We start from the raw sequence: 17,555 nt of genomic DNA, 5'->3' as shown, positions 1-17,555 counted from the left end.
GGTTGCCGCAGCGACGGGCCCGGGCGAGAGCGAGGCGCATTGACGTCACGGCGGGCGGGGCCCGTCCGGCCGGTCGGTTTCCGGTGCCGCCGCTGCAGCGAGGCCGCGGCCGGGCCGGGACGGGCGGGGGGTCCCGGTGGAGCCGCCGCAGGTGAGCGGGGCGGGGGGGCGGCGGCCGGGCGGCCCCAGGGCGGCGGCGGGGCCGGGGTGACGAGAACCGGGCGGGGTGGGCGCGGAGCGGGAGGCTGCGGCCTTGGGGCGGGGCCGGTTCGGCCCGGCTCGGGCCGGCCGAGGGAGCGGGGCCGGGGCCGCGGCTCCGGGGCCGCTGCGGAGGCAGCGGCGCTTTCTCGGGCCAGTGTCCGAGCGGCCCCCGCGGGATGTGGGGCAGCGCCCGGCGGCGCTTCCGGGCCTTTGGGGCCGGTTGTGTCCCCTCGGTTCTCTGTTCCCCGCCCCGGGGGTACCGGGTCGGTGCCTCTCCGGTGGCCGCGGTCTAAAGCGGCGGCAGCCTCGCGCTGCCTGAGGGCCGGGCTGGGCTGGGCTGGGCGGGGCAGCCACGCCTTGGGGGGCTCGGGGGAGCTTTGGCAATGTGCAGAAAAAATGCCTCGTAGAAATAAAAGGAGTTTTCGTTTTGTCAGCGATACCGCATTTCCTGCACCGGTCTTGCCCTTCTCGCGTGGCCCGTGCCCGTGTTTGCTCACGGAGCGTAATTTGCGGGCGGTCACGGAGTCCCCGGGGTTCTCCGGGGTGTTTAATTAGCGCTGACCTTCACCGTGCGGGCTGGCAAAACAAAAGGGAGTAACTGGAGAACTTCTCGGGGCTTTTTCAGCCCGTGGGAAGGCCACGCTTTGTGTTTATGCAACGCACAATACACGTGTGTGTGTGCCTGGGCAGGGATTAAGTGTGACAAGAACGAAACCTGTTTGAAGTGTTGGTAATGCCATATTAACTCGAAGCCTTCTGTAATCTCCAGCAGCAGAATTCGGAGGGGCACATTGTTACGTTGTCTCTGTGCCCAGGATGTGACTTCAGTGACTTGTCATTTCTCAAAATTATTGTGACTGAATCCGTTTTTTCCCTTTCAAAAGCTGATCCCGGGATCAACATATCTTACTGCATATTAATAAGCTGTTGCCACACTCCCTGTACCAGGTAACTTCCTTTATATTTCATCAAAAAATGCCCTGAGAAATTCTTTCCTGTTTCTGTAACTCTCACAATGGTAATTTTCTTATGCAAAAAATGACATGAAACGTGTGTCTGTATACATTTAGACGTAAAAAATATATTTTAAAATGGTTTTTTAACCTTGTCGTGGGCTGAGCCAGGCTAGATGCTAAGCACCCACCAAAACTGCTCCATCACTCCCCTCCTCAACTCAACAACAGAAGGAAAATATAAGGAAAGGCTCCTGGACTGAGATGAGGGAGAGATCACTCACCACTTGTGATCATGGGCAAAACAGACTCGAGTCGGGGAAATTGGTAATAAATTAAACTAATTAAATTTGAGTAGGATAATGAGAAACAAAGCCAGATCTTACAAACATCATCCTGGCCCTCTCCCTTCTTTCCAGCCTTAACTTTATTCCTAATTTTCTCTACCCCACCCCAGAGGATGGGGATTGCAGTCAGTTCATCACACGTCTCTGCTGCTCCATCCTGCTCAGGGGAGGACTCTTCACACTTTCCCCATGGGAAACAGTCCTCTGTGGACTTCTCCAGCGTGAATCCTTCCTGCAGGCTGCAGCTCTTCATGCACTGCTGCAGCCTCATTTCCCTTCCATGGTCACAAGTCCTGACAGAAAACCACTGCGGCACGGGATTCCCATGGGGTCACACTCACACTCTGTGCATTCCCCTGCTCCAGTGCGGGGTCCTCCAGAGGGTGTAGGGGGATCTCTGCTCCCCCTTGGATCTCCAGGGGCTGTGGGTGGATCTTTGTTTCCCCATGGACCTCGCTGGGCTGCACGGCACAGTTGCCTCACCATGGGCTGTCTCACAGGCTGCCAGGCAGTCCATGTTCCAGGGCCTGGAGCACCTCCTGCACTGACCTTGGGGGCTAGGTTGGTTTTTCCCGTATATTCCCACTCCTCTCTCTGGCTGAAGTAGCCATTTCTCCTCCCTCCTTAAATACATTATCCCAAAGGCTCTGCCACTGCCCCTGATGGGCTCAGCCTTGGCCAGTGGCAGTTTCATTATGGAGCTGTCTCACATGAGCTCCAGCTGGCAGCAGGTTCTCACAGAAGCCTCCCTATAGCCCCCCAAATCTGGCTATGCAAACCCAATACAAACCTGAAAGGAGGGAAAAAACTGTTTAAGAACATTTTGAAAAGGTCACAGCTGAGCTGATGAAGTCTTTTGAAAACCTGGCATCCTAACAGATGTTTAAAGCTGTATTCTTTTTTATTTACAGCTGAAGAGGTATTTTTGGGATTGCAGTGTATCTGTGAAATAAGTGATGAGGTATGAGCAGGTTTAAATTACACAGGAGTTTTTAGGAGTGATGCCTGTAATCCATAACTTCCTTTAACAGACTCTGCCTTGACATTTGAAGAACCGGCTTTGGCTTCAACCTGAACATGTCTCACTTCCGAATACTGGTCATGCTTGGCCTCTCACATTCCCAGCTTCCACCCACCTCTCTCCTGGCCATCGTCCATCCCCATGACCCCACACAGACCACGCAGCTCCTGACGTGAGCCTCCGGTCCTACAAAATGCTCAGTTTAAGCAGCAGGAAGTTCAGGTGGAATCTTCTCTGGCTTGGACTGCTCACAGGGCTTGAATTGTTGGAGCTTTTTCAGCTCAACCAAATGCTTTTCCTTTTCTGCCTGTGGCTGTAGAGCCCCCAGAGTTTTGATTTTTGATTTCTTTCCTGGTGTTAAATAAGTTCACAGCATTTTCTTCAGTGTAGTTACTACTCTGGTAGGTAAAGGTGGATTTTTGCTGTGGTATCAGTAAGATAATGCAGCATAACTTTGTTTTAGGCAGCGGCATCTTTGTTTCCAGTAGTTTTTTAACCTTCTCCTTCTCTTCCCTTCAGCAATGGCAGCTTCCAGCAGCAGCAGCAGCGAGGAGGAGCGGAGCCTTCGGGAATGTGAACTTTACATCCAGAAACACAACATCCAGCAGCTGCTGAAGGATTGCATTGTACAGTTATGCACAGTCAGACCTGAAAGACCCATGGGATTCATCAGAGAGTACTTTGAAAGATTGGAGAAGGTAAAAATATAGAAATGGGAGGGAAGGAGAGTGGAACAAATTCAAATGTATCTTTGTGATTTAGGGGCTGAGCTGCAGATTTGACCAGTATCTGTGTTGGCTGTTTGAGGTTGGAAGTGGCGCTTTTGGAAGACAGATCCTGTTTCCCAGTAGTTTGTGCACCTCTGCCATACCAAAGCATGTAGGGCAGAGCATAAGTTGACAAGGAGACTTATCCAGCTGGGATGTAGATGTGATCCCAATCCAGTGCTTACTCATGGAAGTTGATACACAGCATTCATGGGTGTGTCTGGAGCTGGAGAACTGTGCAGTTTGACCTTGGCTGGATGCTGGTGATAGCATTTGGATTCTTATATTGATTTCCAGTAATTTGGGTAGAGCACAGAAGTGGTGCCAGTGGTATTATCCCAGGCCTGGTTGAAGTCAAATGGAGGTATTTGCATTCCAGGTCTCTGCAAGAATGAGCCTGTTTCTGCCTTCTCTCGGGAGTTCAGTGTTTCTGTCTTCTTGTGTTTGTCCTGAGGTCCCTTTGGTGTTTTTGTTGTTGTTGTTGGAAGCATTCTGGGATCTTGGGAATGGAAAGCATTCGTGGTTGAAACAGGGATTTCACACTCTTTTGACCTGTTAATTTTGTATATTGATATCTAAGCAGGTAGGAAGAGAAGCTGCAGTGGAAATGGGAAGAGTAAAGGCTTGTGCAGAGGAAAGGTTGGATATAACTGTACTCAGAACATGGAATTAGTAAATAATGCAGCTGTGACCTTGTGCAGCAGTTGTTTGCAGGTGCTGCTCTTAGTACTTGTATAGGCCAGTTAGATATTGATCTTACTTTCTTGTTCTAGTGAGTTACTAATTGCTGATGTAAAGAAGAAGGAAATTAACACTGGAGATCATAAATATGTCCGGTGGAAATTGTATTTTAATGGAAGTGTTCAGGATAAATACTAGAGAATAACCAAGGGGTGCAGACTACCTGCTGTAGCTCATAATGTATTTGGGGAACGTTTTGCTTATGAAATGAAGAGCTCTGACTATTTTTGGGGGGCATGTGTGAGTATCAGCAACAAACCAGCGAATAATGGGGTTCTTAAAAATCCTTTGTCTTTGCCTTTTACAATGCCTCCTTCCCCTCCCGGGATTCTTGAGTTTTGAAGTGCTGCTGGGTTGGGAATTTTTAAAACACCACCATGGGTATCTATAGACAAAATTTTACCAAGTAAATGGCATTAGTGTGCTTAGAATAAATCCTAAACCAATCCATATGTGGGGATATAAAATGGGATTATTTGGGTGCTTTTGTGCAGTGGATTTATGGTCAACATGCAGTATTTAGGAACTTAATTTGTTTTTTAGCAAGACAACAAGTCCAGCTCTGAATTTAATGACATGAATGTTGGAATTGAATAAGTTGATGGTTTTATTCTGGTGCACATTGGCTCTCTGTATACTCGGTCAGCCTACACTGAAGCTGAAAATAAAACTGGTTAGGTAATGTTTTTTCCCCTTAAATTGCTCTCACAATTTTGGTCAGGGTCTTTTCTCAGGGGTTCCAAGTGCCCTCTAGTGCAGCTGTAGCTACAAGTGAAACTGGAGCATTTTTTTCTTGCCTCCTAGGATTTAAAACTTGCTGCAGCTTCCTCTGGGTGGCTTCCCCACTCAGCCTGGGCTGGGCTGAGTTGATGCAGGTAATGTGGTACCTCCACAGCTATCAGGTAACAGAGCAGTGAACATCCTGTGCTGGGCAGGAAACTCCTGACATCCGTGTCTGGAGAGCACAAATGCTCAGTACTGTTATTAACCAGCTCCAAGCCAGTCCTCAGCTCTGCTACAGCAAAAATGCCTGAAACTCAGTCTGCTTCACCTCCCAAAATCCTGTCTTTTTCATCTGTAATAAAGCAGAGCAACTTTTCAATGTGCTTTCTGAATTTTCATCTCTTTGAAAATTATCTCAACTATCTCAATCTCAGTATCATCCAGTATTTTTTTTTAAGATGGATTTTTTGAAGGAATATCATTGGAAACTGAAGTGAGGTTGCTATTTTCTCTCTCATTCTCTTGACAAGTCATCTCTTCCACTGCACACAAACAGAGCTGATTCACTGGCATGTTATTAAAATACGTTGGAGAAATTTAAACATGCTTTAGAATCTCTGTTCAGAAACATTAAAATTGCTGCCTCTGAGATGGTTACAGCTACTATAGGAATTCAAATGTCCTCTTCTGGCTTATGAAAGCTGTTAGATGAATCTAATTACTACACATTGATTGTATAAATGGTTTTGTTGTATCTCTTTGTGGTGTGCTAAGGCCTCTGTTCTCTTTGCTGTGCAAACATGTCTGGTAATACCAATACCTGCTAAAGATGTAATAGCTCTCCAGTGCAGGGCTGGGCTGTGTAATGCAGCTTGAGCTATGGAAATTTAATGTAGATATCATTATTGCAGCCTGCTAGATGAATCCTGGCTGTTGGACATGACTGTCCTCTGGAATAAGTGCATGGTTGAAATATTGTGTGTGATGCAGTTATGTGCACATTGGGCTTTATAGAAAGCTGGAATTGGGAAGTGTGATGGGCATGTAGTCACTGTCCCTGTTCCCCACAACCTGCCCTGCTCAGATATCTGAATATCTGAATATTTCCCATTTTTCTGAGTGTTTCTTTTGCAGAACAAGCTAGTTTAGAAGGCATACTGTGCAATTGTGAGTTTATGGCAGAGCTTTAAAAAAAAAAGCTTTTATAGCTCCTGAGTGTTTGGTGTTTTAAAAATATGATATAAATGAAATACTAATTACCCAGAAGAAGTTGAGACTGTGTCTGGTGCAGTGACAATTAGCAGGTTTTACAGTGTACAATTCTGAAATTGTGAAGGTTTTCTTCAGTAGCTGATAAACTTAACTATGAGTATGTGAAGTGTCACCACTTCAGTATTACTTGTAATAATCTAAATGGACTTAATAATCATCTATTTGTCAGGAAAAAAGTAAGGCTTACAGTTTGTGACTGACACTAAAAACTGTGAACTGCCTCATCAGCTGAAAGATCAGGATCAACACTTGGATGTAACAAATAGATGAACTTTATTCCTAAATCTTTCTCAGATCCTGGGAATGGTTATATTGATGAGTACAGAGCAAACTGAGTGTCTTTATCCAATATATGTTTAGTGGTGAGGAGCTTCCAGACTTGGACAAACACCTTTTTCTCATAAACACTGGCTAAATCCAAAGGTAACTGAGAATAACAACTGCCTCTGTTTCTTCAGGCCCTACTGCCTACTGTAATTTTTCTCTGATCTGTTGGTGTAATAATTGTGGTTTAGTATCAGAAATTATAAAAGGTATCTGTTAGAAAGGTGAAAACTGAGATTATAGGATGTCACTCCATGGCACAGGGTTGTCTGGCAGTGTGTAGTATGAATATCTGGAGATTTATGGTTTAGTTGACACAGTGGTGTTTGGAGCTGATGATCTTGGAGGTCTTTTTTAACCTCATTCTATGGTTCTATTCTATGATTTGTCTCATTCAGGGAGAATCTTCTTGGTGAGCGTGTGTATGGGCTATTTAGAATAACTGGTATATTTTAAGTTTATACATTATCTTACCCACCTGGAACTTATTTCTGTGTCCATCCCTACCTTACTATACTAAAAAAAAAAGTTAACATTAAATTTAGATTCAGACAGGAGTTACCAGTTGTATTTTTTTGTGTCAATGCAGTTTCCTTCTCCCTGAGTAGGGCATTGCCCTGAGGAGTCTCTTGAAGAGTGTTTTGATAACAGCTCCCTCACTCGATGCTGCTGAAGTGCTTCAATCTCTGATCACAATATTTAATATTTTATGTGATACTGGAAAAAGCCCAGCAGCTGGTGTTCATGTATTTAAAAAGTGTCTATTTTAATGGGTTAAGTATTTTGTATGTGAACAAACATGTTCTGTGGTTGATGGTGAGGCAGTTTACACCAAACACTTATTACTGCTCAGGCTATTTTTAATTTCATCTCTGTTGAGACTTGTTCCTCTAAAATCAGACGACAGAATTGAGTTTTAAATACATTTTGCTCCCATGGCTGGGAAATGTAGCACCATTTTATCAATGGGCAAAGAGCAGGAAGTGAAATGTGAGGCGGTGGAGCTCCTTGGCTCTGGGAGAGGGGGAATGTAAACTCCCAGGAATGGTTATCCCATGGCCCTTTCCTCAGGCCAGTGCTGTTATCCAGAGCCTCACTGCCCAGCTGGGATCAAGGACACTGGGACAAACCCAGCTTTTACAAGGGCTGGAGCTCTGGGAGAACAGATGAGTCCTTGTTCTTTTACAAAATGTCCCAAACCCCTGTTTCCTTGCACTGGGAAAGTCATTTGACCTGTTATGATGTCCATGCTCTGACTCCAGGGTTGACTGGTTTGTTTTTAATCTGATTTTAGTTGATTAAGGTGAATCTTAGGAAGAATCAAGTTTCTGTGTGTCAAGTTAATTAGAATTTGTTTTATTGTAAGTACCCTGGTCTTCTACAGTATCACTACAACACAAGAAGTAACTGAGGGAAATAAGGAAAACGTGTAACCTTGTGCAAGGTTTGCATGTGGTTTGCATAAAAAAAATCCCACTTTGGCCTCCAGCATCCTTCCTCCAGCTCTTTTGAAAGCAGTGTTCATGTTTCTTTCTCCTAAAATAAATGTTGGTTAATCAGTATCAAGTTGGTCCATGACTCAACCTCTTTCAAAAGCTTCTCATGTAACATGGATTTCTGAGGAATTGCTCCTCTGTCTTTCAACTCCAAAAAGGCTTTAACACCTCGCAGCTGAGGGGAGGAACTGGGGGGTTTGCAGCTGGGGAAGTGCCTTCAGCATTTGGGGAATGCCTTCATCACCTGCTGAATACACTGGCAGAAAGTGGAATCAACTCGTTCACACTAATAGTTTAATAAATGGAGAATAACTCGATAAAATAAACACCATTGTGATGTGACTGGTAGGAATGAAAGGCACATCTACTATGTGTTTTGAAAGGCCTTTGATCTTGGATGCTGCAGTCTCCTGTTTGCCTTCATTTGGGAATAATGGTACACAGGAAGCTCCCTGGTGTTGGCAGGCTGGGCTGGAACATGATATATGGCTGCTTTTTTTTCCCCCTTTGGATTATGTGACACAAACATTTCTTCCTTCCTGTTTAGGAGGAAACAAAGCAGTTGTTGAATCAGCTGAAGTCTGGTTCTCGCTCCGACTCCCGGGAGGATGAGATCTCCCCTCCTCCTCCCCTCAACCCTGTGGTTAAATATCGATCACGACGTGGGGCCATCAGTGCAGAAGTCTACACAGAAGAGGATGCTGCCTCTTATGTTAGAAAGGTGCTCTGACTCTTTAACATTGCTAAAAATGACATCCACAATCCAGGAGTTTATCTAAACCCACCTTCTGTCCAGAGTATTGAGTAACACCAGGCTCCTGGAGCCTGTTATGTCATAATTGCTGGGAAAAGCAGAGCTGTGTGTGTGGCTGTTTAACTGGAGGACAGAATAACCTATCATGCAATTAAACCATTCATGCATTACTTAGACCTGCTCCCTTTGAAGTTGTGTGTATTTAGATGTGCATATATTTAGATATGTTATATATAATGTGCTTCCAGTTGTTTGGCAGCTGGAACAACATTTGGCCTAATGGCAGAGCAGACTTGCTGCTGTTCCCAGGAAAATACAGGTTGAACAGGTATTTGTCCTCTTGCAAAAAAAAAAAATATAAGCTGAGCATGGAATGGTGCTTTTCAGTTGCATAAAATACAAGCTTTTTCCTTGTATTTTCCTTGTGTTCAAACTGTCTGTAAACATTAACTATATTTGGGGTTGTATTTATAGTGCTTGAAAGAAAATGGAAAAACTCAGCCAGTGTTTTGTAGCAATTTAAGTTGTTTATTTACCATGGGAAATGCAGAAGTTTTTAATGAGAAAAATTACCCATTTGGTTTCTCTGATTCTCTCCTAGGTTATTCCAAAAGACTATAAAACCATGGCTGCTTTGGCAAAAGCTATTGAGAAGAATGTGCTGTTTACCCATCTTGACGATAATGAAAGGAGGTAGGAGCAAATCTTTGTGGGGTTAAGGTTTGTGGATGGGCAGAGTTCAGAAGAGCTAAATGTGTCACAAATCTGCAGTGACTCTGCAGTGGTCAGTGGGACCACACAGAGCTCCAGGAGCAGCCTTGGTGGGTTGGGGGTACTGATGTGTAGAGTTGTGCAGGCTTTTGTCTGATCTTGGTGTCCTCTCCTTCAGTGACATCTTCGATGCGATGTTCCCCGTCACGTACATCGCAGGAGAGACTGTCATCCAGCAAGGCAAGTGACAGTGTGTGCACTGGGGAATCACTGGAGGTGGGGAGCAGGCTCTGGTCTAGTGCTCTTGGTAGTTTGTGTTTATTTTTTAATATAAAAGTGGGGTCACTGCAGCCAGACAATTCTTGTTGTGTTCCCTGAAGCACAGCTCACACTGAAGAGAGGAGTGGGAGCCACTGGAGGAAGATGTGGCTTCCTTGAATGGATTATCTGTTGGGAATATTGTCCTTTGATGGCTCTGTAGAAATGTTATGTCAATTTATGGATCTGGTTCGTCTTTCCAGTAATCCTGGAATTGCTGCTGATCTCCTGGATACCAGTAGATGTCCCCTTTCACGGGGCTGAGAGGAATGTGAAATCAGCAAAATGAGACATTTCACCCTGCCAACTGTGCAAAAATTTGTCAGCCTTATTGGAGTCTAAACATCAAAGTTGGCAGAGATGCCAGTTCTTTCTTAATATATTCAATTTTGTGTATAATAATTTTTTTTCTTCTCTTCTTTAGGTGATGAAGGTGATAACTTCTATGTTGTTGATCAAGGAGAAATGGATGTAAGCATTCCTGGTAGTTTATTGATGATACATTCATTCCTAGCAGAAGAATACTCTGATATTTGTAGGCCTCTTCTACAGACCCTGCCTTTAGCAGCCTTTCTCATTTTAAGTTCTTACTTATAGAATTTTGTTTTGCTCCTTAATGCCTCAGTCTGGCTGCACAGAGTGAGTTTCAAAACGAATTATTTGGACACAATACAGATGTTTTATGAGCGCAGGGTGGAGTTGAGGTGTGGGACAGGCTTTAGGAACAACCAGACTTTATTTTCCAGCCCAGCTAATTCATAGCTCTTTATGACACAGACCTTGCTGAGATGTTATTCCTCAGGAGGCTGTGGGTGCAGAGTGTGTGCCTGTGGTGTAGAGGAGAATCCCTTTGTCAATTAAAGCACAAATTGTGCTGGGGTTGAAGCGTTGATAAAACCCTGAAGTGATCAACTCTGTACAGATGTGAGAATTTCCTTTTGCTCCCAAGGGAATGGAGAGCAGCAGGAAGCTGAGCTGTGTCTGACCACGTTCTGCCTTGCAGGTTTACGTGAACAGTGAGTGGGCAACCAGTGTGGGTGAGGGGGGCAGCTTTGGAGAGCTCGCCCTCATCTACGGCACCCCCCGAGCTGCCACCGTCAAAGCCAAGACAAACGTCAAGTTGTGGGGCATTGACAGGGACAGCTACAGAAGGATCCTGATGGCAAGTATCCCTCATAACCTGGAATTGTGCTTTGGGCTTTATGTATCCTGTGTATCTGACCTTCTGCCTGTGCCTGTCCTTTGCTGGAGTTATTTATTCCAAATCCCGCTGTCTCTTCTGTAATCAGAAAGCTGATTACTCAACGTGCATCTCTCAGGCACAGGGCAAGGGGGAATCTTGCATTAGTGAGCAAAACAATACCAGTATTAAACTGAACTGAGAGTGTAACAAGGCTGCAATAAATGCTGAGTACTTTAGGAATGTTGCTCAACTGGAATATTACTGAGAGAACTCAACTTCAAACATTTCGTCTTGTGGGTTTGGGGTCTGTAAGACAGAACACAGTGTGTCTGGTTAAATTTGTTTGTGTCTTGAGTTTTATTTGGAGTAGAAAGAAAACTTACTTTGTGTGCTGTTTTTTTTTTTTTTTTTTTGTAGGGAAATACTTTGAGAAAGAGAAATATGTATGAGAAATTCCTTAGTAAAGTATCTATATTGGGTAAGTGAGAAGATTTTTGTTCTGGAGTGGAATCAATTGCCACATTGTAATGAAGCTGTTGCCCAGCATTATGATGATTACAGGCTGTCGTGGTAATTCATCACAACTGCTTCTCTGCATCAATCCAGAATAACTCTAATTCAGGTCTTGATCACTGATGCATAAATGCAGCCAGAAATACACTGACCTCTGTATAAATACAGAGCAAAAGGTGTAATTTGTGCCTTGAGAAGACACTGCAGTAATGAACTCTTAACTCTGTAGAATCTCTGGACAAGTGGGAGCGTCTCACTGTGGCTGATGCCTTGGAACCGGTACAGTTTGAGGATGGGCAGAAGATTGTGGTCCAGGGAGAGCCTGGAGATGAGTTCTTCATTATCTTAGAGGTAAGTAATTAAAAAATTAAAAGCTCAGAACTTGACTTTCTTTTTTATTGTGTCCCTAAGTAGGCACTTGGAGAAGAACAAAACATAAGAATGTACTTCCAGAGAATCCCTAAAGAAATATCATCTTGCTGGGCATGCAGTAGCTTGGATTTAGTTTTGCTGTTTTCACAAATGGTACTTGTAGGAAAAAACTGACAAGTTTCTGACTGAAAGCAGTTTATCTTTTTCAGAGGACCTGTTCTAGATAGCTGGTAATGCCTTACTAGTGGTGTCATTGTCTTCTGGTGGTTTGTGTTTTTTGTGGATTTTTTGCTAGTCATAACATAATATTCCTGCTGTTATGAGGAAAACCAGGAAGAAGACACTGCTGTGGATATGTAAATGTTCAAGATGTTTTATGCTTAGAGAGGAGAGGAGCAGTTGTTCTTATACAGTAGTTAGGTGAACTGTACAAGGACTGTGAAGTGTTTTTTTAACTGAGGCCTCAGAACAGTTATCTGCAAAGCAGCTGATTGTGTGTGAAATTCAGTGTTTGGAGTGATGCTGGCAATTCCAGTTGTTTGACTGCTGTGATTTATTGAAGGGCACAGCTGCAGTGTTACAGCGTCGGTCAGAAAATGAGGAGTTTGTTGAAGTGGGCAGACTGGGACCTTCTGATTACTTTGGTGAGTTATGTTGTGACAGCTGTGGCTACAGACACCACTGTCACCATTTTGTCTGTGCTGTGTCAATGGTAGAGATGAGATGGATTTGCTTAATTCCTGTTTTGGGCTCATGTGGTTGCTCTCAGTGTTGGGTGAGTATCAGAGTCCCTTGGCACTCAGGTGTGCACACAGAAATGTGATTGTTCCACACTGCTTTAATGTAGAAGAGGCCTGGTGATGATTTGGCCTGACCTCCCTGCCCTGAGCAGAGCTAAATTTGAAATGACATCATATTCCTCAGGGCTGTGTCCAGTTGAGTTTCTTGTGTCTCCAGGGATGGAGATCCAACAGCCTCTCTGGGCAGGTTCTTCCTCTGTCTAACCAGCCTTGTTGGAGAGGTTTTTTACTTCATGCCTGACAAGAATTTCCTGTTCTGCAGCCTGTTGCTTTCTCTCCGTCTCTCACTGTGCAGCCTGGGTTTGTCTTTGTAGTTACTCATTACACAGCTGAAGACAGCAGTCAGATAAGAAAATTCCTTCCTTGGCCTTCTGTTCTCCAAGTCAGAAAGGAACCTGGTCAGAACCTGCTGTTTAATGGTTAAATACAGCCCTCTCCCTCTCAAAACCCCAAATGTTTTCCTCATGTTTTAAGTAGTTCCTCTCTTTCCTCTTGCTAAAACCTTTTGGTTGTCCAGGTTTTCAGCTCTGTAGATGATGTAAGCAGCAGATCCTCTGTTGCAAGGCCTGAACTGGGATGGACTCGAGTGCATGGGCTCTACCCAAAGGTCTGCTTAGCTCAGGATCTAGGACTAGACTTCATTCCATCTGTGTCAATTCATATTTTCTAATATTTCCCTCTGTTCTCTTGAGTTTCCCACTCTAAAAGGAAATACTATCACAGTCATTGTGTTCAGGTGCTGCAGACCTTTCCTTCAGGGGTTTAACTCTCCCTTACAAGCTCCTTATTCTTTTGCAAGCTTCTCTTTTGGAGGCAACTGAGTTCGGGAGTTTTAATTGGGCACAGAGGAGAAGCTTTTCTCATTTCTTTTGAACATCCCTTCTGATAATGCAGGCAGAAGTGTTCTCCAAGGAACAGTGAGTTCTTTCCTCAGTCCTGAACATGGAGAGAACTCAACTTAAGTCCAAAACCAAGCAAACAAAACCCAAAAGTTGCTGCTGTGTTTTCTTCCATGCTTGTTGCAGGAATGTTAGGGGTTGTTTCCATTCCTGATAAAAGGGGCTTGTTGAAAACTTCATTTCCAAATACGTTGCTCAGCAGTTGAAACAAAGCTTTTGGCATGTTTGTGCATAACTTAAGAAATGGGGATCCAGTGGGACTTCAAAGTGCTCATTTTCCACAGCCCTGTGACAAAGTCAGAGTCTCTGTTCTGGCCAGCAGTGGGTCAAAGGCTTCTCTCTGGTGCATGAATGTTTTATTTGTTTGTGTACTTCAGAACCATGCTCTTGTTGTCCTGAGCTTCCTAGAAATACCAGAATTGAGCAGTACTATTAGAAAAATAACTACTTGTTGGCTAGGAAAATTACATGGAAAATTGAAACATGACCTTTCCTCAAACAGACACAGTACTGAAAAACTTTTAGGCTTTTTTTTCAGAGAGACTTGAATGTGGACAGGCTTTTTAATAGCACAATCATCAAGTAGGTTGTTGGTTTTAAACTGCTTTCACAGTTGCTTCTAACATAACTACCAGGTACTTGTCCTGAGCAGTGCTAAAGCCTGAATTACCTTCTCTGTGATTTGAAATGGAGCCAGGGTCACTTCTTTGCCTCTTTTGCCTGCTGATTGGTAACTCTGTTCCCTGTTTGTGCTGTCCCAGGTGAGATTGCTCTGCTGATGAACCGTCCTCGTGCTGCCACCGTCGTGGCTCGTGGCCCCTTGAAATGTGTGAAGCTGGACCGGCCCCGGTTCGAGCGTGTGCTGGGTCCCTGCTCGGATATCCTCAAGAGGAACATCCAGCAGTACAACAGTTTTGTATCACTGTCTGTCTGAAACCTTCCTCCCTGTCCAAGCTATGCTTCATGAATGCAGACTGCTTTCTTTCCCTCGTGCAGAGCCACATCACCACTGGCATTTGCAGCTTCCTGTCTGGTTAAAAACAAAAAAAAAAAAAAAAAAAAGAAAAAAAAAAGAAAAAAAAGGAAAAAAAAAATAAACTGCTTATCATGGCACTGTCATTAATTTAGAGCATATTATTTCTGTGCTCTCTGTCCCATTAAATTAATAGAAAAAGTTCAATGGAGACGTTTGCTTCTCTCTGTGCACCAGTGTCCAACTCAGGCCAGTGCAGCCTTGCTTCAGCGAGGGAGAGACCTCCTGGCACCACGCCATTGCCATAGAGTAAGGAGGTGACAGTAAAGGGGGGAAAAAAGTTCTTTTAAAGGTGTTTCTCAAATTGTTGGGCAGATTTTAAGGCTGTGGTCATCACCTGCTGTATTTCTTTTCACATGAGAGCTACCCTTGTAATTGAGCTTCTTGGGGCTTGGGGTTTTCTGGGTTTCTTTTTCATTTTCTGGGTACTGTAATCCTGGGTTCAATCGTGAGGCATCAGCTGCTAAGAAAGCCACAGTTGGAATTTACCAGTATAATTGTTCCTGTGTCTGCTGGTTTAAGATTGCTTAGTTCTGTTCTTGTCAAGTGTAAATCAAAAGCTTTCCAGGTTAATAGTTCTGGTGAACTACTGCAGTTGTTGATCCATTTGCTGACTTGCCGCAACTGATCTTTTTCACTTGTTCTTTCTCCAGCCATAGATTTGCCATTTAAAACTCTTCCTGTTCCAAGTGGCAAGAACCAAATGCTACATTAAATGCCTGACTTTGGTCTCTATGTACTAGATTGGTGTAAGCTAGATTGGTGCAGCTGTCCAGCTGTTAGTACTGTTCGAGTGCTTAGATTGGTGTAGAAGCCGAAAGCAAACATTTGATTTTCCCTGTGAATTATTTTGTTAATCGTCAGTTGACTTTTAAAAAATCACCATCAGTTCAAATGACCCTTTGTTACCAGGGAAAATAAATGCTGAGTGTTTTGGCCAGCATCAGTTGCAGGTGATAAGATGCTGGTCTGTAGAGCTCCATTATTCTTGGTACAGAATGTGAGGCAGAAAAACTGAATGTTTGTTTGAACTTTCCTGCAACACTCAGTTGTTTTTAAGGTTTTAGAGCTGTCAGTTCATCACTTAAAAAATGGTTCACTATAAATCTAGTTCAAAGCCAAGAGGTGTGTTCTCTTTTCTTGCTTATGGAATTTCCACCACACTCATTTCATCCTCACTCTTTTTTTTTCAAGTCCAATCTGTTGCGGAGTCTTAAATGTATTTCAGTATTTCCCAGCTTTGTGTTCCATTACTCTGTGCTCACCAAGACTTCCCAAAAGTTTTTACTGAATTCCACGGTTCAATAATTGTAGGCAATTTTTAAGGTTTCCTTTAAACTGTAATTTATATCAAGTAGCATAGGTTTGTATTTGGGAGTGACAGCAAGCAGTTTGGCATTTGTTGTGCAACTACTTTAATGATGGAGCCCTCGTTTTATTTCCTTTCTGAGGTGGTGTGGATTCAAATCCAATGTTTTCCCAGGCATGGAGAGAATCAGGAAGAGTCTGCTAATTGATGCAGAATAATACTGAAGGTATCAAGCCCTTACAAGAGGTTTCAGGGTATTTCTGAAACTGAAATCCCAAGAAGGGGATTGAAATGCTTGTGGTTTGAGTTCTCTATTGAGGAGATGTTGAATAGAGGATTTCTGCCAGAGTCCTTAAGGAATAAGCAAATGCTACCTTCTTTTGGTTCTTTTTTTTTTTTCTTTTTTCCTTTTTTTCGTAAAACTTTTTTCTTAAGTTTTAACTCTGCAGGTTTTTTTTCTTCATATGTGTTCTTTGTGTTACATTAAAGCACCAAAAACTGTGTAAACCAGTTAGAGCTCCACAAAAAAAAAATGCACATTTTTTTTATATAAGGCTTTCTAATCAAGTTTCACTACTGCATCTTTTTAGCTTGCTGTTTACTCCCTTTTGTAGTTTTACCTACAAGATTTTAAGATAAATCAGCTAAGTCTGAGTTAAATATTAAACACAGTTATAGCTTTACCTTTGTGTGCAATTTCAATATGTTTGAAACCACAATTGGCATAGTTTTGCCTTAGCTAACATTCAGGGCTTTAGAAGTAATTTTTTGCTAGTCTATCTTCAGCAAATTGATGAAGTCTATTGCCCTAGGAAGCTATAGTCAACCAGAGGACCATTTTTGTATTGTTACCTGACTCTATAAGTCTGATTTACTGTATGTGCTAATATATTATATTATATTCCTTTTGTTATAGATTGTCCTAATGGCAGGTAAAGCAATAAAATGATTTAAATTCTTAAATGCAATCAGCCTCTTTTATTTTATTCCCCACCCCTGCCTTGTGTTTTCCTTTGGCTTTAGAGGGTTTGTTATGAATGAGGCAGCAGAAAATAAGCAGCTTAATGGATTATCCTGGTGTAAACTCCAGAGGGGTGAGTTCAGGTCCTGGCTTCCCCCTGGAGCCTGGGGAGAGCTTGGTCTCCACGTGCCAGCCTGGGAATTCCTCTGGAGCTCTGGCAGCAAGAAGGTGCCTGTGTCCTCTTTGGCTCCTGGCAACTTGTGCTGCTTTGATCTCTCCAAGTTGGTAATTCCCAGCCCAGCCATGATTCTTGGAGCTCAGAAGCCTTTCCAAGTCAGCTGCTCCCATCTCTGCAACCCCTTTAAAGAAGGTTTTGAACATGTGATGGATAATCATGAATAAGTTGCTGTGGGAAATGGAAAAGGGTTTTCAACTGTGATGAAGTAGGAAAAAAATTTGAAGAGTTGACTTGAAGCAGCTCAGACTTGGATGTGTTTTACATCCAGCTCCAAGAAAGCTGAATCACCCAGCTTTGAAGGTACAATAAAAATGGATCTATCATGTAAAGGAGAACAAAAATAAGAACCCTGTTACTGGACCAGCCATTTAAATATCCGTGGGTTTGCTTCCTTCACCCTGCCCTCCCTTTCCCAATCCTCCCCCACTGAAAAAAAACAGGTTGAAACCAGAATTTTATTACCTAAAGGGAAACTTTAAACCCTCCTCTTCCAGCCTCATACCTGGAAGTATATACTCTAGAACTACAACTTTAATTTAAGCTTATCTTCTGTTGCCATGTGCTTCCTGGTGAAGCAGCAAACGGTCACCATTCCATGGCAAACGATGGAATTAATTCT

General features: G+C 43.5%; 1 protein-coding gene across 3 annotated transcripts; it reads left to right on the top strand.

Annotated features, from left to right (window-relative positions):
• The first annotated feature begins 45 nt into the window (after window positions 1-45).
• PRKAR1A (protein kinase cAMP-dependent type I regulatory subunit alpha) lies at window positions 46-16,700 on the top strand. Of its 3 annotated transcripts, XM_069032210.1 has the most exons (12): window positions 46-151; window positions 1,086-1,149; window positions 3,042-3,220; window positions 8,393-8,566; window positions 9,201-9,292; window positions 9,489-9,550; window positions 10,053-10,099; window positions 10,632-10,790; window positions 11,229-11,289; window positions 11,554-11,675; window positions 12,259-12,340; window positions 14,157-16,700. In XM_069032210.1, exons 3-12 carry the CDS (start codon window positions 3,044-3,046, stop codon window positions 14,327-14,329), a joined length of 1,149 nt encoding a protein of 382 aa, XP_068888311.1. In that variant the 5' UTR covers window positions 46-151; window positions 1,086-1,149; window positions 3,042-3,043; the 3' UTR covers window positions 14,330-16,700. The 3 variants fall into 3 exon arrangements, with proteins under 3 accessions (XP_068888311.1, XP_068888312.1, XP_068888313.1); XM_069032211.1 differs by lacking the exon at window positions 1,086-1,149 and having other exon boundaries at window positions 49-151; XM_069032212.1 differs by lacking the exons at window positions 46-151; window positions 1,086-1,149 and adding an exon at window positions 2,577-2,923.
• The last annotated feature ends 855 nt before the right edge of the window (window positions 16,701-17,555 follow it).

This window comes from Aphelocoma coerulescens, chromosome 18 (genome assembly GCF_041296385.1).
Source record: "Aphelocoma coerulescens isolate FSJ_1873_10779 chromosome 18, UR_Acoe_1.0, whole genome shotgun sequence".
NCBI lineage: Eukaryota > Metazoa > Chordata > Aves > Passeriformes > Corvidae > Aphelocoma > Aphelocoma coerulescens.
The sequence above is the reverse complement of the archived record's forward strand: the minus strand, read 5'-3'. Positions and strand labels throughout refer to the sequence as shown.